At 48.5% G+C, this 27961-nt stretch overlaps 2 protein-coding genes and 1 pseudogene across 2 annotated transcripts; 1 reads left to right on the top strand and 2 right to left on the bottom strand.

Annotated features, from left to right (window-relative positions):
* Positions 1 to 794: 794 nt before the first annotated feature.
* On the bottom strand, positions 795 to 4111 carry C2H4orf48 (chromosome 2 C4orf48 homolog). The gene is made up of 5 exons (XM_027600038.2): positions 3968 to 4111; positions 3331 to 3628; positions 2217 to 2371; positions 1927 to 2015; positions 795 to 908 (listed from the first exon to the last, which is right to left on the bottom strand). Exons 2-5 carry the CDS (start codon positions 3435 to 3437, stop codon positions 843 to 845), a joined length of 417 nt encoding a protein of 138 aa, XP_027455839.2. The 5' UTR covers positions 3438 to 3628; positions 3968 to 4111; the 3' UTR covers positions 795 to 842.
* LOC118356758 lies at positions 4014 to 6337 on the top strand. The gene is made up of 2 exons (XM_035726374.1): positions 4014 to 4705; positions 5184 to 6337. Exons 1-2 carry the CDS (start codon positions 4035 to 4037, stop codon positions 5236 to 5238), a joined length of 726 nt encoding a protein of 241 aa, XP_035582267.1. The 5' UTR covers positions 4014 to 4034; the 3' UTR covers positions 5239 to 6337.
* A 675-nt stretch (positions 6338 to 7012) lies between these two features.
* LOC113925353 lies at positions 7013 to 7645 on the bottom strand (annotated as a pseudogene).
* Positions 7646 to 27961: the final 20316 nt, after the last annotated feature.

Raw genomic sequence — 27961 nt, 5'->3', positions numbered from 1 at the left:
TGGCAGGAGCGCCGTGGCGCCCTTGGGCAGCCACCACTAGGGAACTAACACCCCAGAAAGGCCAAGTGTCCCACAGCGGTCACTTCCAACCATGGCATTGCTTGGTTGGATACTTGATACTACAAAACATCGACGGAATGAATGGAGGGACAGAGGGACGGAGGGAGGGTCACCTGCTTCCTCCAGAGGGCTCCTGCCTGGCGCTATGCACACACCTGTGGATGAGTAAGGGCCCGTTACCCACAGGCATAACACTTGTATTCAGACCCAGATTCTTATTCCCTGGTGCCCAGGGGCTGGGCTGGGGCTGTAGGAGGAGCCCGGCAGGCTGGGTGGAGGCTGTACGGACCATGCCAGCCCTCCCCGTGCCCCGAGGAGCCTTCTCTGGCTGCCGGCTCCTCCTGCCTGTCCCGACAGCTACCGCGGGCTAGGCTATGCGGGGGCCCACTGGGGGGCCTGCGGGGAGCTCCCAGGACAGCCATCCCCAGCGCAGTGCAGAGGATCCCGGGGGGGCTCGGCACAGGGACAGCTGTTCCGGGGACGAGGCCAGCTTCTACACTCCCCTGGCCTCAGAGGGCAGGCAGGCAAGTGAGGTGTCTGAAGGCTGACTTGCAGTGGCCACAAAGTGCCTGTGGGTATAGGTCCACACGTGGGGCGAGACACGCGTATCTGCTCAGCACAGGCCCTGGTGTGGCCCACATGGAACCGCTGGGGAAACTAAGTCCCACACCAGGGACCACTGGGGGCGACGCAGGTGGGCTCTGGTGGCCAGAACAGGGAGACAGGACACAGTGTGCTGGGCCGGGTGTTTATTGATGAGGAACAGCGGTGTCTGAGGATCCTCAGCGCCCGGCAGGCCAGCAGGCACACAGGGCCCGGCGCTCGGCCTGCAGCAGGAGGGTCTCCGTCTGCAAAGCAACAAGGGGCAGTGAGGGCGGGGCGCCGGGCCAGCGCTCCGCCCACCAGCTCCCGAGGGCAGGCCATCTCCGGGTGCTACCAGCAGTACCCTCTCCGCCTGCTCCTGAGACCTCGGAGCCCCCAAACACACTGAGTGTCAGACCCTCTCCTACCCTGTGGGCCTCCACCCCTTCCCACACTCTTCTTCTAGACCCTCCGCGGTTTCTGCCAGCACAGCTGTCCCGTCTGGGACCCTGCACATGCTCATTCCAGGCCTGGACAGCTTCAACCCGTATGCTGCCTCTCAGGGTCTCCCCCAACGCCATGTTGGGCTGGGGCTGCTCTTCTCAGGAGCCCAGCCCCAGACTCAGTGAGATTCAGATCCTGGAGGCACTCTAGGCCTCCATCTGGGCCCTGCGGAGCTGGCCAGAAAAGGGAACCAGGGTGGGGTCTCCCCTTCTTTCCACTTCTGGAGATTCTCCCCCATTCCCAAACTCTGTCCTAAGTGAAAACTCCCTTGGCTGAGGCACAGTGAGGACGCAGGAGAGGGTGGGAGGGCTCAGTGTTCCTCCCAGACTTGGGCGTTGACCCTGCACCTAGCACGCTGTGCCTAACACCCATCCCTCCCCAGGTGAGGCTGGGGGGTGTGCAGCCTCCCAGACCGCCCTGCCCAAGCTGCCCTTTCTTGCCCAGGCCTCCCCCCACAGCCGTTTCTGACCCAGGGAAAGTGAACCCTCTTTCCCCTGCCCGCTGGACCTCACTGCCCCATGGCGGGGCGGGGTGCTGAACTGAGACTGGAGGTTCTTCCTCAGGTCCTGGGTGTGGCTCACAGAGAAAAAGGCCTAATGAGGCCTTAGGGAAGGGGGCACCCTCCCTCACCGGGTCTGGAAACGCTCATGGGTGAGACCTGCGCCCACAATGCCCCTCAGAACACTGGAGCCGAGAGCAGGAGGATCACCGGTGGTGCCACAGGTTGGGTCCTTGCCCCGCTCCCCCCCAGACAGCTGCCGCCCGGCCAGAGGAGCTCACCCGCGAGTCCAGGCTGTAGGCCGTCTTCCGAAGGTCCTGCAGGGCGCGCTGCATGAACTCGAACGCGTGGCAGTCCACGCACGGACGGCCTGCGGGAGTGCGCATCAGCGCGGAGGGAACGTCACCCTAGTCCCGTACCCCCCCCAGCACCTCCCACCGAAGGGGGGGGCCGGGGGCCCGACCGCGGAAGGGGCGCGAGGTAGGTGCTGGGAACAATGGGGAGGAACCGTGCTCTCGCGACGCCCCGGTGGCGTCAGGGCCCCGTGGGGACCCCTCCACGACGCACGTACTTTGCGCGGGGACGGCGCTCCCGGCGGCGGGCTCGGCGCGGGCCTGGAAACCCAGCAGCGCCACGCTCAGCAGCAGCAGCCACGGCGGCAGCGACCTCGGGAGCCTGCACCGGAGCGGGGGGGGCCATGGCCGAGCGCAGGGAGCCGGGGCCGCCCTGCAGCGAGCCGCGGGGGTCAGCGACGCCCTCACCGGGGTTCACGGACCCCCTCCACTCCGCCCTCACGCCCCAGGCCCTCGAACCCCTCGCACCCCGCCCTCACCGGAGTTCACGGACCCCCCACCCCGCCCTCACCCCCCCAGGCCCGTAAACCCCTCGCCCTCAAACTCCCCCGGGCTCGCGAACCTCTCCTACCCCGCCCTCACCCCCCTCCCCCGGGCATGTAAACCCCTCGCACCCTGCCCTCACCCCCACCCCGGGCTCGCGAACCCCTCCCACCCCGCCCTCACCGGGATTCACGGACACCCCCACCCCGCCCTCACCCCCCGGGGCCGCGAACCCCTCGAACCCCGCCCTCACCGAGGTTCACGGACCCCCCCACCCCGCCCTCACCGAGGTTCACGGACCCCCCCCCACCCCGCCCTCATCCCCCCGGGCCCGCGAACCCCTCGCAACTTGCCCTCACCTCCGGGGCTCGCGAACCCCTCCCACCCCGCCCTCACCGAGATTCACGGACCCCCCCCACCCCGCCCTCATCCCCCCGGGCCCGCGAACCCCTCGCACCCCGCCCTCACCGCGGTTCACCGACCCCACTCACCGTCCTCACCCCCCTGGGCCCGCGAACCCCTCGCACCCCGCCCACCCCGGACCCCTGAACCCCTCCCACCCCGCCCTCATCCCCCAGGCCCGCGAAATCCTCGCAGCCCGCCGACCCCGGGCCCCCGAACCCATCCCACCGCGGCTCAAGGACCCTCCCACCCCGCCCTCACCCCGGTTCAGCAGCACCCCCTACCCCGCCCCATCCCAGGCCCGCGAACCCCTCCCATCCTGCCCTCACCGGGGTTCACAGACCCCCTACTTCGCCCTCATCCCAGTTCAGGGACCCCCCCGCACCCGTGCACCCCGAGCCCACAACCCGCCCCCCCAGGCCCGCGAACGCCCCACCCCGCCCTCACCGCGGTTCAGGGACCCCGCGACAGCAGCGCCGGCGACTCGGGAAGACGTGCTGCGTCGGGCGCGCACCGCGCATGCGCTCCGACCGGACCCCGCCCGGGTCCCCCATCCGCCGTCGTTGTCATGGGAACCCCAGACTGCTCGAATCACCAGTTTAAAGGGACCGAGGAAGCTCCGAGGCTCCGAGTGCTCAGCTCTGGCGGGGGCTGCACCTACACCCCCACCAGGCTCACAGTTGTTGGATTCCGGAGGGCTGCCGGGAGGAGGCGGCGTCCAGAGCCACTGCGGACGGGAGCGAAACTGAGGAAGCGGGAAATCTGCTGTTAAGAGTCCAGCAATACGGAGTATCGGGGTGTCCCTGGGGCCGATCCTGAGGGAGGGGCTCTATGCACGCCAGGGCCTGGGGAGGCTCCCCGCCGGCCAGCAGGGTCCGGTCTGGTCGGATTGCCCCGGGGAGATCAGGGCCAGGAGCGAGCCAGACTGTGGGGCCGTGGGGAATCCACCCTGTGGTCTTCACTCCCGCGCGGCCTAGCCCCTGACCCTCCGGCCGGCCGGGGTCCTCCTTTACACCTCTCGGAGCGTGGACACCTGTTTGCCACTCCCCCTTCGGCCCCATTTCTCCCAGCCTTGAGGTCCTACCGCCTTCCCCGGCTGTGTGACCTCGGAGGGGTCACTTGGCTTCTCTGTGACCTTTTCTCCCTCGTGAATGCTCAGGGCTGTTGGAAGCAAAGAGCCTCGCGTGCCCCCCCCCGCGAGGCGCGCGGGTTTCAGGTTCCTGCCGGGCCCACGCGTGCGGGGTACACCCGCCCCTCTGGAAGGGACGCGCTCCACTTGGCGTCGACTGGGTACCCGCAAAGCCCAGCAGCTCCGGGGGAAGGCGCCCCAGGCCCACATCCCGGCCGCGTGCGTGCGGGAGACCCCAGCAGCCCGCGCTGTGCGGGGCAGCGCCGCGCCGCTACGTCTCCGCCCCCTGCGCCCGGCCTCTGGTCGGCTGTGGTCCCCGCCGGCCGCAGGCTTCCCGACCCAGGGGAGGGGCGGTGCTCGTGACCGCCACTCTCTCCTCTTCCGGGTCGGGCGCGCTCCCGGGGGGCCTGGGCGGGGGAGACTATGGGCCGCGATCCCGGACGTGCGCATTTCCGCGCTCTTCCTCGCCTCGAGCCCCGACGGCGGAGCCCAGCGCTGCAGCCTTGAGGGGCCCCTGGGGCTGAAGACGCCATTCGGCCTCGTCTTTTTTCTGCCTCTCCGTCTCACACTTGTGACCTGCGCCGGTCACCCTCTCCGCGTGCCGGTTACGCTCTCTGCGCGCCGGCACACAGCCACGTCCACGCGCGGAGGGGGACCCAGCCTACCCAGAAGCAAGGCGCCGGTAGACCTCAGGTAGCGGTGCTCTGGAAGCACGCTCTTCCCGGCCCCGCTGCAGGCTTGTCCAGCGCGTCCTGCTCAGTAGGGAGGGGTTGCTGGTGCGCTGCGTCCCCGGGGTCCCGATGGCACCGCGGATCCATCATCGCGTGCGTACTCCCGCTTCCCCGGCACCCTGGGATCCTCTTCTTCCGGTTCATTTCAGCCCACGGTCCAGCCTGACCTTCGAGCCGAACACACTCTCGACCTCCTGCGGCGACCGCGCGCGCCTACCCAGGGGACCGAGCGGCCGCCAGGGGCCAAGGGATGTCGGGGGCGGGACCAGGGGCGGCCGACGGAGCTGCCCGGGTCTTGAGTGCGGGTGCCGCGGAGCTCGCTTTCTCTCCATCCCCCCCAGCGCTGGGGTCCCCTCCCCAGGGCACCGGCTTTCGCCTCTCAGTTGGAACCTTCTCTTCAGCGAACAGGTTGTGATTTATTTTTCTTTTTTGGAACTCAGGACCCCGAGTTCAAGACCTGAGCGGAGATCAAGAGTCAGCCGCTTTACCCACTGAGCCACCAAGGCGCTCCCGTGATTTTTTTTTTTATACCCGAGGGAAACAAACCTCGAGAGTCCCTAGCCCCACCCCGCCTCGGCTGCACCTCTCCCCGCGGTCTACTCTCTCCTCCTTTCTCTCTCGAGCCCACTCCTGCCTGGCCTGCGACCTCGGCTTACCCTGGCCCATCTTGGGACAGTACTCAGTACCCCCCCCCCGCCCCTGGCTCAGCAGCCCCGCAGTCCCCTCCCCCCAGCGCTCCTCCCCAGGGCAGCACCCCTCAGGGCGCTGCTGGGCAGCCCTTTGCCCCCCACTTCTTCATGTCGCCTCCGGAGAGTCCCGTCCTCTGCGACCGTATGCAGTTGTGGCCGTGCACAGCAGCCATGCAGCCTCGGACTCGCATGTCCAGCTGCCTCCTGAACACCCGCACGTGGAGAAGGGACTTGTCTGTGTCTGCGAGTCCCAAACCGATCTGATTGCACCCCTCCAACCCACCCCAAGATCAAACAGCTGCTCTGTCCACAGCCTTCCCTGTCTCGGGTCAGGGCAGTCTGCCCCTGCAGATGCTCACACCAGACCGGCAACAGCCCTAGAAATCGTGTCGGCTGCACGGTCAGAGCCCGCAGAGCACCTCTCTCCGCCGCCGCCCGCCGCCCCGCGTCGGGACTCCTGACTCGCCGCTCGGTCTCCCGGTGGCCCGCCCCCTTGTGGTCCAGTCTTCCAAGGCAGCCAGGACTTTTTCTTACACCTTTTTTAAATTGCGGTAACATATACGTAACATAAAAAGGTACCATTCTCACCATTTTCAAGTGTCCAGTCAGTGGCAGGAAGCACGTTCACACTGTTGTGCAACCGTCCCGACCCTCCACCTCCAGAACTTGTTCATCTTCCCAGACTGCCCCCAAGAAACACCAGCTCCCCATCTCTCCCGTCCCCAGCTCCCCGACACCCACCATCCACTTTCTGTCTCTATGATCTGACTCCTCTGGGGACTCACGGGAGTGAGACCATCCAGTGTTGTCCCTTTGGGGCTGGCTCATGTCACTGAGCCCAGTGTCCTCAGGGTTCACCCAGGTGGTGGCAGGTGCCTGCACCTCCTCCCTGTTTAAGGCTGAATAACACTCCACTTTATGGATGGGCCATGTTTTGTTGATCCACTTATCTGCAGGTGGACCCTTGGGCCACTCTGCTGTGACTAACGTTGCTGACCTGACGGAAAGACCTTTTAAATCATCACCAGCCACTGTCCCTCTCTGCTCACCGTGTTCCCAGATCCCCTCTGCCCCCAGGGACGGTCCAAGCCTTTCTGCGGCTGAGGTCCTGTGAACATGGGGGGCAGGTGCAGATATCTTTTCACATTTGTGTTTTTATTTTCTTAAGACACATCCCCAGCGGTAGGACTGCTGGGTCATAGGATAAGTTCTATTTTTATTTTTTGAGGACCCTCCATACTGTTTCCACAGCGGCTGCACCAACTTACCTTCCTACCAACAGTGCACGAGGGTCCCCTCTCTCCACATCCTCGCCAACACCTGTTGTTTCTTTTCTTTTCTTTTTAATGGAAAGATTTTTTTTTCTTCTCCAAAAGGCAAAAAACTACAAACACCCCAGGTCCTGAGCTCCCCAAGACTTGGGTCCTCCACTGCCCCCCGAAACCCGGCAGGAGGGGGACTGGGGAGTGCGGAGAGGTTGGTTCTTTAAAAGGTCACCCCCGGACAGAAGGCCCTTGGTCGTTCGCTGCCTTCCTCCGCCTCTCAGGGGCCGCCGAGGAGCGGGATGGCGGGGCCCAGGGCTACGCCGGCAAACTCAGCTTCTTCCCCTTCAGGACTTCAGTGAGGGAGAGGTAGAAGAAATCGCAGTAGAGGACAGTGTGGACTAGGCGTGGACTAGGCCCACCACGATGGCAGTGAGGTTGGAGAAGCCCTCGAAGTGGTAGCGCCAGGTGCAGTTGAAGAGAGGGAGCGTGGGGGTGGATGCCCAGCGCGGACAAGTAGTGGCCGGTATCGTCTCGGCCTCCCTGGTCTTGTTCACCACGAGCAGCCGGGGCAGGTTGGCTACCGACTCCAGATATAGGTGGAGAAGGTCCGGAGGATCTCTCGAGGAACGCCAGGATGGCCGTGGGAACAGCGAGGAACTCCACCCGGAATGTGTCGTGGTGCCATTGGAAGTGGCTTTGAACTTGCTGTAAATCTTCCAGATTGTGGTGAAGGAACAGGCGGTGTAGACCACCTGCATGCATGTCTTGTGCAGTGAGCAGTAGTTGGTGAAGAGGTCCGGGTATCGGGCAGTGAACACCACAGCAAAAAGGACCTGGCTCTTCCCTGAAATGGCGGCACAAGGGCGGGCGGGACTTGCAGATTTAGAGCAGTAGCAGGATGATGGCTAGGAGGTGGGAGAAGTCTCCCAGGACTCGGAAGGTTTTCATGTTTTAGGGGGACCTGACAGGGCTGGGCTGGTGGGGTTCTGGCCGGGTGGCTGGGCTGGGGGGGCGGGAGAGGGGCCCTTGGGTGGGCTCCGCTCTGGGGAGGGGGTTCTGGGAGGGGGAGCCAAAGTGGGAGCTGGTTACCTGTTGTTTCTTGTCTCTTTGATGAGAGCCATCCCAACGGGGGTGAAGGGATTGCTCACTGGGGTAGTGTCTCTTCTTATAAGGACACTAGGGCCCCTCCTCCATGACTTTATTTAACCTTGATTTTTTCCAGAGAGGCCCCTCTGCTCCAAATGCAGCCACACTGGGGGTTAGGGCTCCAAAATGTAGATTGGGGGGATACAAATATTCATCCCATTACACCCCCATCCTCCCTAGACCCCTTTACCCTGTCTGACATTTTTAATTCTCCTTACAATTCCCACCTTCTGTCTCGCGATACACTTTATTCGATATGGTGATTTCTCATTGTATCCAGAGTTCTTGGAGGGAGGGGAAGAACTTTGCCCTCAAGGATATTTGGCACTATCTGGAGACATTTTGGGTTGTCATGGTGCAGGGGAGCGGTGCTACTGGATCTCCTGGGTCAAGGTCAGTGGTACTGCTTCACGTCCTACAATGCTCAGGGAGAGCCCTCATGAAGAATGACTTGGCCCATATCGTCCATGGGGCTACTGTGAGGGGCCCTGATCTGTATCTTCTCACTGGGGTGCCAGGCCCTGGAGGGCAGGAGCCTGTGTCTCTTTGGCTCCCTGCTGTGTCTGCAGCACCTAGAACTGCAGGGCCTTCAGAAGATGCATGGGAAGCATGAGGACACTAGTGCCAGGGGCCTGGGGCTGGGGGCAGGAAATTGGCCTGGGCAGGAGCAGGGAAGCGCCGGCCACACGCCCAAGCCTGAGGGGGAGCTGCGTGATCAGGGCTTGGACAAAGGGGCACAGGAGGAGGAGGCCACTGCAGCCAGCGGGAGAGTGGGGGCAGATGGCGGGAGAGACAGTGCTCCCTGGGGGCCCCGGTATGGTCTGGCTCCCGGCGGCGGGGGGGGGGGGGGGGAGGGGGGCGCCGCTGGCCTTGTGGAGAGCCGCCTTGAGAGATGAGGGAGTGAAGGGGTGCAGAGAGAACCCGTGGGGGGAGATTCATGTCAGAAATTGTGCCTTAGAGACGTTGGCTCTCCAGGCCTGGCTTCAGAGCCTCCTCGGGCTGGAGATTGGATCTGGGCGTTGTCAGCGTAAGTATGGCCTCTATAGTGATACCAGGAAGCTCTGGAAATGAATATTTTTTATTTAAACTCAGTTAATTAACACGTAATGTATTACTAGTTTCAGATGTAGACTTCAGTGATTCATCCGTTGCGTTAACACCCAGTGCTCATCACATCACGTGCCCTCCTTCATGCCCATCCCCCAGTTACCCATCCCCCACCCCCTCCCCTCCAGCAACCCTGAGGTTGTTTCCTGAGATTAAGAGTCTCTTACGCTTTGTCTCCCTCTCTGGTTTCGTCTTGTTTTATTTTATCCTCTCTTCCCCTGTAATCCTCTGTTTTGTTTCTTAAATTCCATATACGAGAGAGATCATATGATAATTGTCTTTCTCTGACTTATTTCACTCAGCATAATACCCTCTAGTTCCATCCACATCATTGCAAATTGCAAGATTTCATATTTTTGGATGGCTGCATAATATTCCATTGTGTATATAGACCACCTCTTCTTTACCCATTCATCTGTCGATGGACATCTTGGCTCTTTCCACAGTTTGGTTATTGTGGACATTGCTGCTATGAACATTGGGGTGCACATACCCCTTCGGATCCCTACCTTTGTATCTTTGTGGTAAATACCCAGTAGTGCAATGGCTGGGTCATAGGGTAGCTCTATTTTCAACTGTTTGAGGAACCTCCATACTGTTTTCCAGAGTGGTTGCACCAGCTTGCATTCCCACCAACAGTGTAGGAGGGTTCCCCTTTCTCCACATCCCCACCAACATCTGTCATTCCCTGACTTGTTATTTTTAGCCATTCTGACTGGTGTGAGGTGGTATCTCCTTGAGGTTTTGATTTGGATTTCCCTGGTGACAAGTGATGTTGAGCATTTTTTCATGTGTCTTTTAGCCATTTGTATGTCTTCTTTGCAGAAATGTCTGTTCATGTCTTCTGCCCATTTCTTGATGGGATAATTTGTTCTTTGGGTGTTCAGTTTGATAAGTTCCATAAAGATTTTGGATACTAGCCCTTTATCTGATAAAATGTTTGCAAATATCTTCTCCCATTCTGTCGGTTGTCTTTTGGTTTTGTTGACTGTTCCCTTTGCTGTGCAAGTTTTTCCACTTGATGAAGTCCCAGTAGTTCATTTTTGCCTTTGTTACCCTTGCCTTTGGAGACATGTCTAGCAAGAATTTGCTGTGGCCAAAGTCGAAGAGGTTGCTGCCTGTGTTCTCCTCAAGGATTTCAATAGACTCTAGGTCTTTCATCCATTTTGAGTCTATTTGTGTGTGTGATATAAGGAAATGGCCCAGTTTCATTCTTCTGCATGTGGCTGTCCAATTTTCCCAACACCATTTGTTGAAGAGACTGTCTTTTTTCCATTGGACGTTCTTTCCTGCTTTGTCGAAGATCAGTTGACCATGGAGCTGAGGGTCCATTTCTGGGCTCTCTATTCCGTTCCATTGATCTATGTGTCTGTTTTTGTGCCAATACCATACTGTCCTGATGATTACAGCTTTGTAATAGAGCTGGAAGTCCGGGATTGTGATGCCACCGGCTTTGCTTTTCTTTTTCAACATTCCTCTGGCTATTCGGGGTCTTTTCTGGTTCCATACAAATTTTAGGATTATTTGTTCCACTTCTTTGAAAAACCTTGATGGTATTTTGATAGGGATTGCATTAAATGTGTAGAATGCTCTAGGTAGCATAGACATTTAATAATATTTGTTCTTCCAGGGCGCCTGGGTGGCTCAGTTGGTTAAGGGACTGCCTTCAGCTCAGGTCATGATCCTGGAGTCCCGGGATCGAGTCCCACATCAGGCTCCCTGCTCAGCGGGGAGTCTGCTTCTCCCTCTGACCCTCTTCCCTCTCGTGCTCTCTGTCTCTCATTCTCTCTCTCTGAAATAAATAAATAAAATCCTAAAAAAAAATAATATTTGTTCTTCCAATCCATGAGCATGGAATGTTTTTCCATTTCTTTGTGTCTTCCTCAATTTCTTTCTTGAATGTTCTATAGTTTTCTGAGTACAGATCCTTTGCTTCTTTGTTTAGGTTTATTCCTAGGTATCTTATGGTTTTTGGTGCAGTTGTAAGTGGGATCGACTCCTTAATTTCTCTTTCTTCTGTCTCTTGTTAGTGTATAGAAATCTGATTTCTGTGCATTGATTTCATATCCTGCCACTTTACTGAATTCCTGTATGAGTTCCAGCAATTTTGGGGTGGAGACTTTTGGGTTTTCCACATAGAGTATCATATCATCTGTGAAGTGTGAGAGTTTGACTTCTTCTTTGTGACTCAGATGCTTTTTATTTCTTTTTGTTGTCTGATTGCTGAGGCTAGGACTTCTAATACTACGTTGAATAGCATTGGTGAGAGTGGACATCCCTGCTGTGTTCCTGACCTTAGGGGGAAAGCTCTCAGTTTTTCCCCATTGAGAATGATATTTGCTGTGGGTTTTTCATAGATGGCGTTTATGATATTAAGGTATGTACCTTCTATCCCTACACTGTGGAGAGTTTTAATCAAGAAAGGATGTTGGACTTTGTCAAATGCTTTTTCTGCATCTATTGAGAGTATCTTATGGTTCTTTTCCTTTCTTTTGTTAATGTATTGTATCACATTGATTGATTTTCAGATGTTGAACCAACCTTGCAGCCCAGGGATAAATCCCACTTGGTCGTGGTGAATAATCCTTTTAATGTACTGTTGGACTCCATTGGCTAGTATTTTGGTGAGAATTTTGACATCCATGTTCATCAGGGATATTGGTCTGTAATTCTCCTTTTTGATGGCGTCTTTGTCTGGTTTTGGGATCAGGGTAATGCTGGCCTCATAAAATGAGTTTGGAAGTTTTCCTTCCATTTCTATTTTTTGAAACAGTTTCAGAAGAATAGGTATTAATTGTTCTTTAAATGTTTGGTAGAAGTCCCCTGGGAAGCATTCTGGCCCTGGGCTCTTGTCTGTTGGGAGCTTTCTGATGACTGCTTCAATTTCCTTAGTGGTTATAGGTCTGTTCAGGTTTTCTATTTCTTCCTGGTTCAGTTTTGGTAGTTTATACGTCTCTAGGAATGCATCCCTTTCTTCCAGATTGCCTAATTTGCTGGCATATAGTTGCTCCTAATATGTTCTTATAATTGTTTGTATTTCTTTGGTGTTGGTTGTGATCTCTCCTCTTTCATTGATGATTTTATTTATTTGGGTCCTTTCTCTTTTCTTTTTGATAAGTCTGACCAGGGGTTTACTGATTTTTTTTTTTTAAGATTTTATTTATTTATTTGCCAGAGAGAGACAGAGTACAGAAGCAGGGGGAGCAACACGCTCCCTGCTGAGCAGGGAGCCTGATGCGGGGCTCCATCCCAGGACCTGGGGATCATGACCTGAGCCAAAGGCAGATGCTTAACCGACTGAGCCTCCCAGGTGTCCCGGGTTTATCAACCTTATTAATTCTTTCAAAAAACCAGCTCCTAGTTTCGTTGATCTGTACTACTGTTCTTTTGGTTTCTATTTCATTGATTTCTGCTCTGATCTTTATTATTTCTCTTCCCCTGCTGGGTTTAGGCCTTATTTGCTGTTTTTTCTCCAGCTCCTTTAGGTGTAGGGTTAGGTTGTGTATTTCAGATCTTTCTTGTTTCTTGAGAAAGGCTTGTATTGCTATATACTTACCTCTTAGAACCACTTTTGCTGCATCTCAAAGGTTTTGAACCGTTGTGTTTTCATTTTCATTTGTTTCCATGATTTTTTTTAATTCTTCTTTAATTTCCTGGTTGACCCATTCATTCTTTAGTAGGAAGCTCTTTAGCCTCCATGTATTTGAATTCTAACTTTCCTCTTGTGATTGAATTCCAGTTTCAAAGCATTGTGGTCTGAAAATATGCAGCGAATGATCCCAGTATTTTGGTACCAGTTGAGACCTGATTTGTGACCCAGGATGTGATCTATTCTGGAGAATGTTCCATGTGCACTAGAGAAGAATGTGTATTCTGTTGCTTTGGGATGGAATGTTCTGACAATATCTGTAATGTCCATCTGGTCCAGTGTGTCATTCAAAGCCCTTATTTCCTTGTTGATCTTCTGCTTAGATGATCTGTCTGTTGCTGTGAGTGGGGTGTTAAAGTCCCCTACTATTACTGTATTATTGTTGATGTGTTTCTTTGCTTCTGTTATTAATTGGCTTATATAATTGGCTGCTCCCATGTTAGGGGCATAAATATTTAGAATTGTTAGATCTTCTTGTTGGATAGACCCTTTAAGTAGGATATAGTGTCCTTCCTCATCTCTTAATATAGTCTTTGGTTTAAAATCTAATTTGTCTAAGGATTGTCACCCCAGCTTTCTTTTGGTGTCCGTTAGCATGGTAAATGGTTTTCTATGCCCTCACTTTAAGTCTGGAGGTGTCTTTGGGTCTAAAATGAGTCTCTTGCAAATAGCATATCGATGGGTCTTGTTTTTTTAATCCAATCTGATACACTGTGTCTTTTGATTGGGACATTTAGCCCATTTACATGCAGAGTAACTATTGAAAGATATGAATTTAGTGTCATTGTATTACCTGTAAAGTAACTGATACTTTATATTGTCTCTGTTCCTTTCTGGTCTATGTTACTTTTGGGGTGTCTCTTTGCTTAGAGGACCCCTTTTAATATTTCTTGTAGGGCTGGTTTGGTGATCACAAATTCTTTTAGTTTCTGTTTGTCCTGGAAGCTTTTTATCCCTCCTATTTTGAATGACATCCCAGCTGGATAAAGTATTCTTGGCTGCATATTTTTCTCATTTAGCACCCTGAATATATCATGCCAGTCCTTTCTGGCCTGCCAGGTCTCTGTGGATGGGTCTTCTGCCAGTCTAATGTTTCTGCCCTTGTAGGTTATGGACCTCTTGTCCCGAGCTGCTTTCAGGATTTTCTCTTTGTCTCTGAGATTAGCAAGCTTCACTATTATATGTCAGGGTGTTGGCCTACTTTTATTGATTTATGGGGTTCTCTGTGCCTCCTGGATTTTTTTTTTAAAGATTTTATTTATTTATTTGAGAGAGAATGAGAGATAGAGAGCACAAGAGGGAAGAGGGTCAGAGGGAGAAGCAGACTCCCCACCGAGCAGGGAGCCCGATGCGGGACTCGATCCTGGGACTCCAGGATCATGACCTGAGCCGAAGGCAGTCGCCCAACCAACTGAGCCACCCAGGCGCCCTGTGCCTCCTGGATTTTGATGCCTGTTTCCTTCCCCAGATTACGGAAGTTCTCCACTATAATTTGCTCCAATATGCCTTCTGCCCCCCTTTCCTCTTCTTCTGGGGTCCCAGTTATTCTAATATTGTTTTGCTTTATGGTGTCACTTATCTCTCAAATTCTCCCCCCGTGATCCAGTAGTTGTTTGTCTCTCTTTTTCTCAGCTTCTTTATTCTCCATCATTTGGTCTTCTGCCTCATTTATCCTAGCAGCTAGAGCCTCCATTTTTTATTGCATCTCATTAATAGCCTTTTTGATTTTGACTTGGTTAGATTTTAGTTCTTTTATTTCTCCAAAAAGGGATCCTCTAGTGTCTTCTATGCTTTTTTCAAAACCAGCTAGTATCTTTATAATCATTATTCTGAACTCTAGTTCTGACATCTTGTTTATGTCCATACTGGTTAGTCTCTGGCAGTCAGTACTGCCTCTCGTTCTCTTTTTTGAGGTGAGTTTTTCCATCCTGTCATTCTGTCCAGAGAATAGATGAACGAGAGAACAAAATACTAAAATGGCAACAATGACCCCAGGGAAATATACACTAAACAAATCAGAAGGGACCAAAACTGATTTAAAAATAATAATTTTTTTTTTAAAAAGTGACTATAATCAGAGAGATGAACAGAATAGAGCAATACACTGGATCCCGTGTGTATTTAAGTCTGTTTGTTAGAAAACTAGATCCCAAAGTTGTAAAGAGAGAAAAACATATATACAAAAATAAAATTAACTACAATGAAAGGATAAAATGTAACTGTAAAAATGAAAACTAAAGAGAATTTAAAAAGAGTTGATAAAATAAATTGGTTGAAAAAGGAAGGAGATCAAAAAGTTAAAATTGAAAGACTAAAGAATCTTGGGGGGGGAAAAACATGAATTCTGTGTGCTGTATTCCCCTAGCCCTGGAGTTTTGCAGTTAGTTCTCAGTGATCAGTAAACTTGGTCTTGGCTGGGTGTTCACTTGGTGTAGCCTGATTATGAGGCTCCCTCCCCCCGCGGTCTGTCTTCCCATATATCGCTTCAGATTCACGTCTCCGCACCTCCTGCCTTTTGCAGAAAGTGGTCGCTTTTCTATTTGTAGAATTGTAGCTATTCTTGTCTTCAGTCTCTGGTGGAGTTCGCAGGCGTTCAGAATGATTTGGTAGCTATCTAGCTGAATTCCTGGGACCAATGAAACTAAGTTCTCTTACTCCTTCACCATCTTGGACTCTCCTTCAAAATGAATCTTTTTTTTTTTTTTAAGTGATCTCTATGCCCAATTTGGGACTCGAACTCATGACCCTGAGATCAAGAGTCGCATGCTCAACTGACTGGGCCAGCCAGGTGCCTCTGGGAATGAATCCGTTGATGCCCTCCACCCCGACACCCAGAGCCCTCAACTCCTCCATACTCTTCTCTGGCCACCACCACTTTGTGACCAGGGTGTGGGTCTGGGCACATGTAGACACTGCTCTTAGAAGCCTCAAAGAGGCTGGATCAGCTGCTTTCTGCTTGCCTTGGGATCTTCCTGGGACCATATCCCAAGGACCTTCTCCTTCCAGACCACGTGCACCCACAGGCCCACCATCCCCAATTCCCAGCAGTCAACATACCCTCATCCCCCCTCCACCCCTGCATTCACCTTCCCAGAGGGAGGACCAAGGTGGAGAGGTAGAGCCATGGGAGTCCTGTATACACAAAGGATGTGAGAGAACAGGAAGAGACAAAGACGACATCAAGTTTGGCCTGGGGGAGACAGGGAGGTGTGAGTCCAGGGTGCAGAGGATCAGGTCAGGTTAACTCAGGTGCGGCTTTAGTAGCTGGGCAGGGCTGGGAGGATAGAAGTGGGGGCCAGGGCTTTCTGCCCAGTCCTTCTCTCCTTGCCCACAGGCCCAGGAGTGCGCTGTCTTCATATTGAGGGAGAAGGGAAGAGAAGACCCACCGCCGAGAGGCTGTAACACAAGGGCTTGCTCTGGTGTGGAATTGCAACCAACTTTTATACCAAATGATGTGCTAAGAAAATTCAAGCAATAGCAATGAAATTTTTCTTTTTTCTTTCAAGATTTTATTTAAATTCAAGTTAATTAACATATAGTGTACTATCAGTTTCAGGGGTAGAATTTAGTGATTCAACACTTGCGTATATTACCCAGTGCTCATCACATGTGCCCTCCTGCATTAATGCCCATCACCCATTTACCCCATCCCCCCATCCACCTCCTCTCCAGCAACCCGCAGTTTGTTTCCTACAGTTAAATGGTTTGCAGCAATGAAATTATTTTAAAATGATTTAAAATGGTTTTGCAATTGTCTTAAAATACCTCTGCCCATGGCAACTGGTGGAAGCAAATTCGAATGATCCCAGGAGAAAGGTATCTACATCATAGGCCTTGGAAATCTAACCAATAATTTTTCAAGGGCAATGAGTAGTACATAGTAAAGCAAATCAAGTGCACAAGGGAGCAAAGTGCCATGTGTGGAAAAAAAGAGAATGACCACAAATGATCAGAAACACAAAAATTATCAGACACAGGTTTTAAAGTAGCTATACTTAAAAAAAAAAAAAAAAACGTGACTATATCAGGAAATAGGGAGCAGGAAAGGTGACAGAATTTGACGGGTTGGAAGATTCTGGGAAGATAGCACAGCAAGAAACACCAGAACTCCATCTCCCGACCTGGTCAACAGGTGCAGGGGCAGAATGTGTGTAACATCGGGTAAATTATGGTTAATTCAAATCAGTTTCAGCTCTTAGCACAGTAGCAACTACCTCAGCCCCCAGCCCCAGCCTCACAGCACACAGCTGCGCTTGAGTTTCTGGAGCAGCGAGCACAGAGTGTGCAGGAGTTTGGGTGGGCAAAAAGGACCCTGTCCTCCAAATATCAGGGATCTGTGCTTTGAGGACTGCTTTTGATCACACAGGTGCAGACACAGAGGTGGGCGGCCACTGTTGCAAGCCCCTCTCCCTCCAGCTGAAGTGCCTTCTGGGGGATTAAAAGGCTGGAGCCCTTTTTCTCCCCACTCATTTTATCTTCCTCTTTTTCCTCCTTTTGGGAGCCAGATAGTTGTTGTTAAAAAACAACTGCACGTGGGGCACCTGGGTGGCTCAGTCGTTAAGCATCTGCCTTTGGCTCAGGTCATGATCCCAGGGTCCTGGGATGGAGCCCCACATCGGGCTCCCTGCTCTGCGGGAAGCCTGCTTCTCCCTCTCCCACTCCCCCTACTTGTGTTCCTGCTCTCTCTGTCTCTCTCTCTCTCTGTCAAATAAATAAATAAATTAAAAAAAAAAAGCCTGCACATAAGGGGAAAATTAGAAAGTGACCATGCATACCCAGGGAAAGGCTCAGAAAAGACCTGAGAAGACCTTAAGTTACACGTCAGGCTGATCCTTAGCCCAGAGACAGCCTACAGCAGTTAAAAAATAAAACTAATAATCAAAACAATAACACAAAATTGCAAACCCTGGGGAAGGGGAAAACATCTGATTTTCACAGTCACCACATTGTTAGATTCAAATGTGCAGTTTTCAACAAAAAATCATAAGGCACACAAACAGGAAAGCATCCCATTCAAAGGGATAAAAAAAATCAACAGAAACTGTCTGAAAAAGACCTAATGACAGATCTACTAGACAAAAACATTAAAACAACTGTCTTAAGGATGCTCAAGGAGACGCGCCTGGCTGGGTCAGTCAGAAGACCATGTGACTCTTGATCTCAGGGCTGTGAGTTCAAACTCCACATTGGGTGCAGATATTACTAAAAACAATAAAATCTTAAAAAAGAAAAAGATACTCAAGGAACTGAGAGAGGACGTAGAGAAAGTCAAGAAAGGATGAGAGTTTGGATGTCAGAAAGATGAAAGCTATGTGTGAACAAAATGAGATGCCAACAAAAAGATGGAAAATGCATGAAAGAAACTAAAACATCCTGGAGCTGGAAAGCACAGTAACTGACATGAAAAATTCACTAGAGATTCAACAGCAGATCTGAGCAGGCAGAATAAAGAATCCATGAACTTGAAGAGAGAACAACAGAATTATTGAGTCTGAGGAACAGACAGAAAAAAGACTGAAGAAAAGTGAACAGAGCTCAGGGGATCTGTGGGGCACCGTCAGGCAGACCGGCACACACGTTGTGGGGTCCAGAAGGAAGAGAGCCCAGGGGATCTGTGGGGCGCCGTCAGGCAGACCGGCACACACGTTGGGGGGGGTCCAGAAGGAAGAGAGCTCAGGGGATCTGTGGGGCGCCATCAGGCAGACCGGCACACACGTTGGGGGGTCCAGAAGGAAGAGAGAGAGAGAAAGCAGCAGAGAGAATACTTGGAGAAATAATGGCTGAAAACTCCCAAAGTTGATGAAATATTTAAATACAAATATCCAAGAAGCTCAATAAACTCCAAGTAATATGAATCAAAGAGATCAACACCAAGACATACCATAATCAAACTTTTGAAAGCCAAAGATAAAGAGAGAATCTTTTTCTTTCTTTCTTTCTTTCTTTTTTTTTTTAGATTTTATTTATTCGTCAGAGAGAGAGCAAGCACAAGCAGGGGGAGCATCAGGCAGAGGGAGAAGCAGGCTCCCCACGGAGCAGGGAGCCCAATGCAGGACTCGATCCCAGGACCATCATGACCTGAGCCGAAGGCAGACGCTTAGCTGACTGAGCCACCCAGGCATCACATAAAGACAGAATCTTGAAAGCTTGTGTGTACTCATCACATATTAGGGATCCTCAATAAGGTCAGTGAGCACATCTGTCATAAGAAACTTTAGAGGCCAGAAGACAGTGGGCCAATATTTAAAGAACTAAAAGGAAAAACCTGTCAACCCAGCATCCTGCATCTGGCCAAACTGTCCTTCAAGGGTGAGGGAGAGACTGAGACATTCCCAGATAAAGAAAAGCTGAGGGAGATGTGATCACTACACATGCCTTGGAAGAAATGCTCAAGGAGTCCTGCGGGGTGAAATGGAAGGACACTAGACAGTATCTCAAAGCCATATGGAGAAATAAAGATCTCAAGAAAGGTGAATATGTGGGCAGTTACATAAGCTATTTTTTTATTATGTTCAATTAGTCAACTTATAATACTATATAAGCTATTATAACAATGGTTTGTAACTCCACATTTTGTTTTCTGCAAAATTTAAGAGGTTGATGCATTTAAGATAATTACTAGCTCATGTCTGGGGCACACAATGTATAAAGATGTAATTTTGTGGCATCAACAACTGAAAGGGGTGGGGACAGAGCTGTAAAGGAGCAGAGTGTTTGCATGTTGTTGAAGTTAAGCTGTTATAAAGCAAAGTTAGAGTGTTATAACTTTATTTTCATGGTAACCATAGAGACAACAGCTATAGAATATACACAAATGGATATGAGAAAGGAATTTAAGCGATTCACTACAAAAAAGCAACTAAACACAAAGAAGACAGTAATGCAGGAAATGAGAGACAAAAAATCTATAATGCACATAGAAAACAGCACAATGACAGAAGTAAGTCCCTCCTTAATCAGTAATTACTTACATGTAAATGGATTAAACTCTCCAATCAAAAGACAGAGATGGGCAGAATAGATAAAAACACAGGATCCAACCATAGGTTGTCTACAAGAGACTCACTTGAGATCCAAAGACACAAATAGATTGAAAGTGAAGGGATGGAAAAACATACTCCATGCAAATAGTGACCAGAGGAGAGCAGGGGTGGCTACACTCACATCAGACAAAACAGACTTAAATTCAAAAACGGCTACAAGAGACAAAGGACAGTATATATTAATAACATTTCAGTAAAAGAAAATATAACAGTTATAAACATTCACACACCCAATGACAGACCATCAAACTATATGAAGCAAAAGCTGACGGAATTGAAAGGAGAAATAGCCAGAAGTACAGTAACAGTTGGAGATGGCAGTCCCCCACTCTCAGTAGTGGATGAACAACCAGACTGAAGATAATAAGGGCCCAGAGGACTAACCCCAAGCAACCAACCAGATGCAGCAGACACACAGAGCACCCGCCCAGCGACAACCCCACACGCGTTCTCACGGGCACTCGGGACAGTTTCCGGGACAGACCATGTGTGAGACCACGTGGTAAGTCTCAGTAGTTTTTATTTATTTATTTGTCCGAGAGAGAGCTAGAGCGAGTGCACAAGCAGGGGGAGGAGCAGAGGCAGAGGGAGAAGCAGACTCACCGCTGAGCAGGGAGCCCGACGCGGGGCTCGATCCCAGGACCCTGAGATCATGACCTGAGCCGAAGGCGGGCGCTTAACTCACTGAGCCACACAGGCACCCCAATCTCAGTAGTTTTTTAAAAGGTCGATATCATACAAAGTGTCTTCTCTGGCCACCACAGGATGAAGATAGAAATCAGGAACAGAAGGAAAACTGGAACATTCCCAAATTTGTGGAAATTAAGTAACATATTCTTTTTTTTATAAAGATTTTATTTATTTGACAGAGAGAGACACAGTGAGAGAGGGAACACAAGCAGGGGGAGCGGGAGAGGGAGAAGCAGGCTTCCCGCGGAGCAGGGAGCCCGATGAGGGGCTCGATCCCAGGACCCTGGGACCATGACCTGAGCCGAAGGCAGACGCTTAACGACTGAGCCACCCAGGCGCCCCTTAAGTAACATACTCTTAAATCAATTGATCAAAGAAGAAATCACAAGAAAATTAGAAAATACTTAGAAACAAATAAAGATGAAAAGTCTTCAACACAACAAAACTATGGAATGCAGTGAAAACAATGCTAAGCGTTAGGGGAAATTTATAGCTATAAACATATTTAAAAATAGAAAAGATTTCAAATCAACAATCTGAGTTTACTACTTAATGACCTAGGAAGAAAAGAACAGACTACACCCCAAGCTAGTGGAAGGAAGGAAATAATAAAGATGAGAGTGTAGATAAACAAAATAGAGAATGGGAAAACAATAGAGGAAATCCATGAAACAAAAAGCTGCTCCTTTGAAAAGATCATCCAAGTTGACAGACCTTTAGCTATACGGGCTAAGAATAAAAAGAGAGAAGACTCTGATGACTAAAGTCAGAAATGAAGTGGGAACATTATTAGCGATTCTACAGAAATAAAAAGGATTGCCAGAGTCCTGTGAAGAGTTGTACACCAACAAATCGGATAACTTAGATAAGTGGACAAATTCCTGGAAACACAGAACCTACCAAGACTACATCACAGAGACACAGAAGTTGACTAGACCTACGACTAGTAAGGAGACTGAATCAGTAATCAGAAATCTCCCAACAGAGCAAAGCCCAGGACCTGACAGCTTCACAGGTGAAGTCTACCAAACATTTAAGAATTACACCAGTCCTTCCCAAACTTTTCCCAAAAATTGAAGGGGAGAGAAACTTCCCAACTCATTCTATGGGGCCAGGCTTACCCTGATACCAAAGTCAGACAGAGACACTGTAAGAAAACAAAACTATAGACCACCATCCATGATGAACACGGATGCAAAAATCCTCAACGAAATACTAGCAAACAGAATTCAGCAGCACATTACAAGGATTACACAGGGAGGGGGCAATTGGGTGATTCCAGGGTGTGGGTAATACTCTAGTCCTTGATTCAGATGTATTTATTTTGTGCAATTTCAACTGCACATTTATGATTTGTGCATATTTCCATATGTATTCACTAAAAAAAAAGTTTACTTATATTTTTAAAGAAAAAAATGAAGCAAAATAAAGACATGTTCAGACAGACAGAAGGTCTTCGGGAAGGAAATTCCAAAAGATGGAGTTCATCTGAGTTAATCTGAGTTCATCTGAGATAAAGAGATCCCAGATGGAAGATCTGAGGGTAAGCGAGGAGCAAGGCAAGAAGAACATCTGGTGGGAAAGATAAAGAAAATACGACTACATTAAACCACAACAAAAAGATAAATAGACATAAGATATCTGACAACGCATACGTCAGGAAAGGGTAAACGGAGTTAAACTGTTCTAGATAAAATACCCAAAAGATCTGTATTTACAGAGGGATGTAGGTATTAAATTCATTTTGTCACTTTTTTGCAGGTTCATCTGGGCATGACGGACATACAATAACGATCCGATCAATTTTGACATGTGTATACGTGTATGGTGTCATCACCACGATCAAGGTCATGAACATACTCATCACCCCCAACGTTCCCTCACCAGGCAGCCCCCCACAAGGACAACCACCAACCAATCTGCTTTCTGTTACTATAGACTAGTTTGCATTTTCTGCAGTGTTATGTAAGTAGATTCATATATTCTATTTTTTGCCTGTCTTCTTTGAGTTAGTACAATTATATTGAGTTTTATCTACATTGTTGGGTGTATCGATCAATACTTCATTCCTTTTTATTAGTGAGTAATGTTCCATTGTATGGAAAAACCACAGTTTCTGCATTCACCTGTTGATGGACATTTCAGTAATTTCCAGTATTTGGCTATTACAAATAAAGCTGCTCTGAATACTCACCTATAAATCTCTATATGGACATATGCTTTCATTTGGTTTTTTTTTTTAATCTCTACTTAACATTTTTTTAAAATTCCAGCAGAGTTAACATACAGTGTGTTATTAGTTTCAGGTGTCCAATATAGTGATTCAACAATTTTACACATCTACTTAACATTTGTAATCTTTCTTGTAGCTTCCTGAACATTCGGAATACAGTTATGACTTTAATGTCTTTGTCTACTGATTCTATCATCTGTGTCATTTCTAGTTCAGTTCTGAATAACTAATTTTTTCCTGTCATTATGAGTTGTATTTACCTGCCTCTTTGCATTTATGGTAAGCTTTAGTGGATGCCAGATATTGTAAATTTTACAATGTTGGGAAACAGATTTTCTATTCCTATATATATATATTTGAGCTTGTTCTGGAATGCAGTTAAGTTACTTGGACACGATTTGATCCTTTTGGGTCTTCCTTTTACATTTTGTTAGGTGGGCTCAGAACACTCTTTAGGCCAATTTGATCTGCTACTGAGACAATAGTTTCTGGAAGATTCTCCTCGACATGGCTGGTGGCACCACAACCTTTTTCTGGCCCTAGGTGAACTCTGAGGCTTGTTCATCCTTATCCATTGCAGTGGTTCTTCCCCTAGCTGCGGGTGGTTACTGCGCAAGTGTGTTCTGCTCAGCGCTCAGCTGAGGACTTGCAGGGAGCATACCGCAGGACCCTATGCAGCCCGTTTCTCTCCAGTACTCTACCCTAAAAGCGCTAGTCACCTTGGGCACCCCAAATTCTGAGCTCTGTCCCTTCAAGTCAGGGTTACTGCCTAGCTTTGTTTGGGCTCCTCATCCCTCTTCTGAAGGCTGGAAAATTCCTTCAGGGGTAGCCGGGACATTGTAGAGCTTTCCTTGTTTCCCTCTTTCAAGGATCACCGTTCTGCACTACCTGTTTCCTATGCCTGAAAAGCTGTGTTTCACATTCTGTCCAGTTCTTTAGATGTTTGAAGCGGTAGACCATCTAGCCATAGGAAGTTGGTATCATTCTGTCTAGATGATGATAAGCTAAGCAGACCCATTGTGAGTCTACTAAAAAAAGCAGAGTGAGTAACTTTTAAGCAAATGTGTGTGTTAATAAAATGAATAATAAGGAATAATCAGTCCAAAAGAAGACTCAAAAGGAGAGAACAAACATATCAGTGAGTTTTAGTCAATGATAATGGACAAAATATTCCAGTTAACAAAGAATGCCACCCCGAATAAAAAAGCCAACCCAACGCAACTATATGCTGTTTCTATGAAACACAACTACGTCATAAGGAGACATAGAAAGGCTGAAAATAGAAGACTGGATAAAAGGCATATTATGAAAATGCTAATTAAAAATAAGACTGGTATCACTATGTTGATATCAGATAAAATATATCTCAAGGCAAGAACAAGAGAGAACAGATGAATCCACTTTAATGGCAGGAGATTTCAACCCTCCCCCCCCCCACTGTTGAAAGTGGACAGATCCAGTAAGCAGAGAATCAGGAAGGACACTGTTGAGACCATCATCAATCAGATATAATGGACTATAGACCACGTCAGCCAATGACAGCAGAATACACATCCTTTGCAAAGTCACATGGAACTCTCACCAAGACAGACCACATTCTGGGCCATAATGCTCTCCTTAACGAATTTAAAAGTATATTGGGGCACCTGGGTGGCTCAGTCATTAAGCATCTGACTTCGGCTCAGGTCATGATCCCAGGGTCCTGGGACCGAGCCCCACATCGGGCTCCCTGCTCGGTGGGAAGCCTGCTTCTCCCTCTCCCACCTCCCCTGCTTGTGTTTCTGCTCTTACTATCTTTCTCTTTGTCAAACAAATAAATAAAATATTTAAAAAATAAAAGTATAGAAACCATAGAACGTCTGCTCTCACACCACAATGGAATTAAATTAGAAATCATAACAGAAAGAAAGCTGGAAAAGCCCCCAAATACTTGGAGATTAAACAGCACACTTCTGAATAACATGAGTCAAAGAAGAAAATGCAAGAGAAATTTAAAAATATTTTGAACTAAATGAAAATGAAACACAACTTATCAAAATTCATAGGATGCAGTGAAAGCAGTGCTTAGAGGGAAATTTATAGCACTTAATGAATATATTAGAAAATAAGAGGGGCACTTGGGTGGCTCAGTTGGTTAAGTGTCTGCATTCGGCTCAGGTCGGGATCTTGGGGTCCTGAGATCAAGCCCCACATGGTGCTCCCTGCTCAGTGGGGAGCCTGCTTCTCCCTCTCCCTCTGCCTCCCTCTCTCTCTAATAAATAAATAAATATATAAGTATTATATTATGTTGGATACTTGGAACTAATATATATCTCAATTTTTTTAAAAAGATAAAGAGAGGACACAAATTACTAATAACAGAAATAAAAGTGGGTTATCATTGCATGGACATTAAAAAAGTTACTAGTGAAACTGAACAACTTTGCACCCACACATTTGTTCTAGAAATTGACAAACGATTGCAAAATCTATGTGGAAGTACAAAGGAATGTGAAATGGCCAATATAACTTGGCAGAAGAACAAAGTTGGAGAACAAACGCTACCTGATTTCAAGACTAATCACAAAGCTACAGTAGTCAGGACAGTGTGGTGTAGTGTGATGTGGGAAACAGAGGCAGAACAGAAATTATTCCATTTCCTTACTCCCTACAGCCCACTGACAAGTCCTTGAAACAGGCAGAGTGACCTTCCTCCAGGGACTCACCTGCCTCGATGTTGAAACTTTGCTAAGGGCAAAAGGCAATCTTAGCCCAACCCCTAGGATCCTGTAAGTCTACTTTATTTTATTTTATTTTTAATTTTATTTGTAAAGGCGCCTGGGTGGCTCAGTCATTAAGTGTCTGCCTTCGGCTCAGTTCGTGATCCCAGGGTCCTGGGATTGAACCCCACATCAGTCTCCTTGCTCAGTGGGAAGCCTGCTTCTCCCCCTGCTTGTGTTCCCTCTCTCTGTGTGTCTCTCTCTGTCAAATAAATAAATAAAATCTTTTCTAAAAAAGATTTTAATTTTCAGAAAGTGAGAGAGAGAGTACAAGCGGGGGAACAGCAGGCAGAAGGAGAAGCAGGCTCCCTACCGAGCAAGGAGTCCAAAGCGGGGCTCGATCCCAGGACCCCGGGATCATGACCTGAGCCGAAGGAGACACTTCACCAACTTAGCCGCCCAGGCGTCCCTGTAAGTCTACTTTAACATAGAAAAATTCCTTTGAGATATATTCAGAACATTCCAACCCAAAGCAACAGAATACACATTCTTCTCTAGTGCACATGGAACACTCTCCAGAGTAGATCACATCCTGGGTCACAAACCAGGTCTCAACTGCTACCAAAAGATTGGGATCATTCCCTGCATATTTTCGGACCACAGGGCTTTGAAACTAGAATTCAATCACGAGAGGGAAGTTGGAAAGAATTCAAATACATGGAGGCTAAAGAGCTTCCTACTAAAGAATGAACAGGACAACCAGGAAATTAAAGAAGAATTTTAAAAATTCATGGAAACAAATGAAAATGAAAACACAACAATTCAAAACCTTTGGGATGCAGCAAAGGCAGTCCTAAGAGGAAAGTATATAGCAATACAAGCCTTACACAAGAAACAAGAAAGGTCTCAAATACACAACCTAACCCTACACCTAAAGGAGCTGGAGAAGGAACAGCAAATAAAGCCTAAACCCAGCAGGAGAAGAGAAATAATAAAGATCGGAGCAGAAATCAATGAAACAGAAACCAACAGAAGAGTAGAACAGATCAACAAAACTAGGAGCTGGTTCTTTGAAAGAATGAACAAGATTGATAAACCCCTGGCCAGACTTATCAAAAAGAAAAGAGAAATGACCCAAATAAATAAAATCATGAATGAAAGAGGAGAGATCACAACCAACACCAAAGAAATACAAACAATTATAAGAACATATTAGGAGCAACTATATGCCAGCAAAGTAGACAATCTGGAAGAAATGGATGCATTCCTAGAGACGTATAAACTACCAAAACTGAACCAGGAAGAAATAGAAAACCTGAACAGACCTATAACCACTAAGGAAATTGAGGCAGTCATCAGAAAGCTCCCAACAGACAAGAGCCCAGGGCCAGATGACTTCCCAGGGGACTTCTACCAAGCATTTAAAGAAGAATTAATACCTATTCTTCCAAAGCTGTTTCAAAAAATAGAAATGGAAGGAAAACTTCCAAACTCATTTTATGAGGCCAGCATTACCCTGATCCCAAAACCAGACAAAGACGCCATCAAAAAGGAGAATTACAGACCAATATCCCTGATGAACATGGATGTCAAAATTCTCACCAAAATACTAACCAATGGAGTCCAACAGTACATTAAAGGGATTATTCACCACGACCAAGTGGGATTTATCCCTGGGCTGCAAGGTTGGTTCAACATCTGAAAATCAATCAATGTGATACAATACATTAATAAAAGAAAGAACAAGAACCATAAGATACTCTCAATAGATGCAGAAAAAGCATTTGACCAAGTCCAACATCCTTTCTTGATTAAAACTCTCCACAGTGTAGGGATAGAGGGTACATACCTCAATATCATAAAAACCATCTATGAAAAACCCACAGCGAATATCATTCTCAATGGGGAAAAACTGAGCTTTCCCCCTAAGGTCAGGAACACGGCAGGGATGTCCACTCTCACCACTGCTATTCAACACAGTACTAGAAGTCCTAGCCTCAGCAATCAGACAACAAATGAGAGATGGGACAACAAAAAGAAATCAAAGGCATCCAAATCAGCAAAGAAGAAGTCAAACTCTCACTCTTTGCAGATGATATGATACTTTATGTGGAAAACCAAAAAGACTCCACCCTAAAACCGCTAGAACTCATACAGGAATTCAGTAAAATGGCAGGATATAAAATCAATGCACAGAAATCAGTTGCATTTTTATACACCAACAACAAGACAGAAGAAAGAGAAATTAAGGAGTCAATCCCATTTACAATTGCACCCAAAACCATGATACCTAGGAATAAATCTAACCAAAGAGGCAAAGAATCTGTACTCAGAAAACTATAGAATACTCATGAAAGAAATCGAGGAAGACACAAAGAAATGGAAGAACATTCAGAACAAATATTGTTAAAATATCTATGTTACCTAGAGCAATCTACACATTTATTGCAATCCTTATCAAAATACCATCAAGTTTTTTCAAAGAAGTGGAACAAATAATCCTAAAATTTGTATGGAACCAGAAAAGACCCCGAATAGCCAGAGGAATGTTGAAAAAGAAAAGCAAAGCCGGTGGCATCACAATCCCGGACTTCAAGCTCTATTACAAAGCTGTCATCGTCAGGACAGTATGGTATTGGCACAAAAACAGACACACAGATCAATGGAACAGAATAGAGAGCCGAGAAATGGACCCTC

The sequence above is a fragment of the Zalophus californianus genome, chromosome 2 (genome assembly GCF_009762305.2).
Source record: "Zalophus californianus isolate mZalCal1 chromosome 2, mZalCal1.pri.v2, whole genome shotgun sequence".
Taxonomy (NCBI): domain Eukaryota; kingdom Metazoa; phylum Chordata; class Mammalia; order Carnivora; family Otariidae; genus Zalophus; species Zalophus californianus.
Note: the sequence above shows the minus strand (reverse complement) of the source record. Positions and strands in the feature narration are given on the sequence as shown.

Coding starts and splice junctions, on each gene's coding strand:
- LOC118356758 (XM_035726374.1), top strand. CDS start 4,035: ATGCTCAGGGCTGTTGGAAGCAAAGAGCCTCGCGTGCCCCCCCCCGCG. Junction 4,706..5,183: donor AAGGCGCCGGTAGACCTCAG/GTAGCGGTGCTC, acceptor TTTGGAACTCAG/GACCCCGAGTTCAAGACCTG.
- C2H4orf48 (XM_027600038.2), bottom strand. CDS start 3,437: ATGGGGGACCCGGGCGGGGTCCGGTCGGAGCGCATGCGCGGTGCGCGC. Junction 2,016..2,216: donor GAGCGCCGTCCCCGCGCAAA/GTACGTGCGTCG, acceptor GCACTCCCGCAG/GCCGTCCGTGCGTGGACTGC. Junction 909..1,926: donor CCTACAGCCTGGACTCGCGG/GTGAGCTCCTCT, acceptor GTTGCTTTGCAG/ACGGAGACCCTCCTGCTGCA.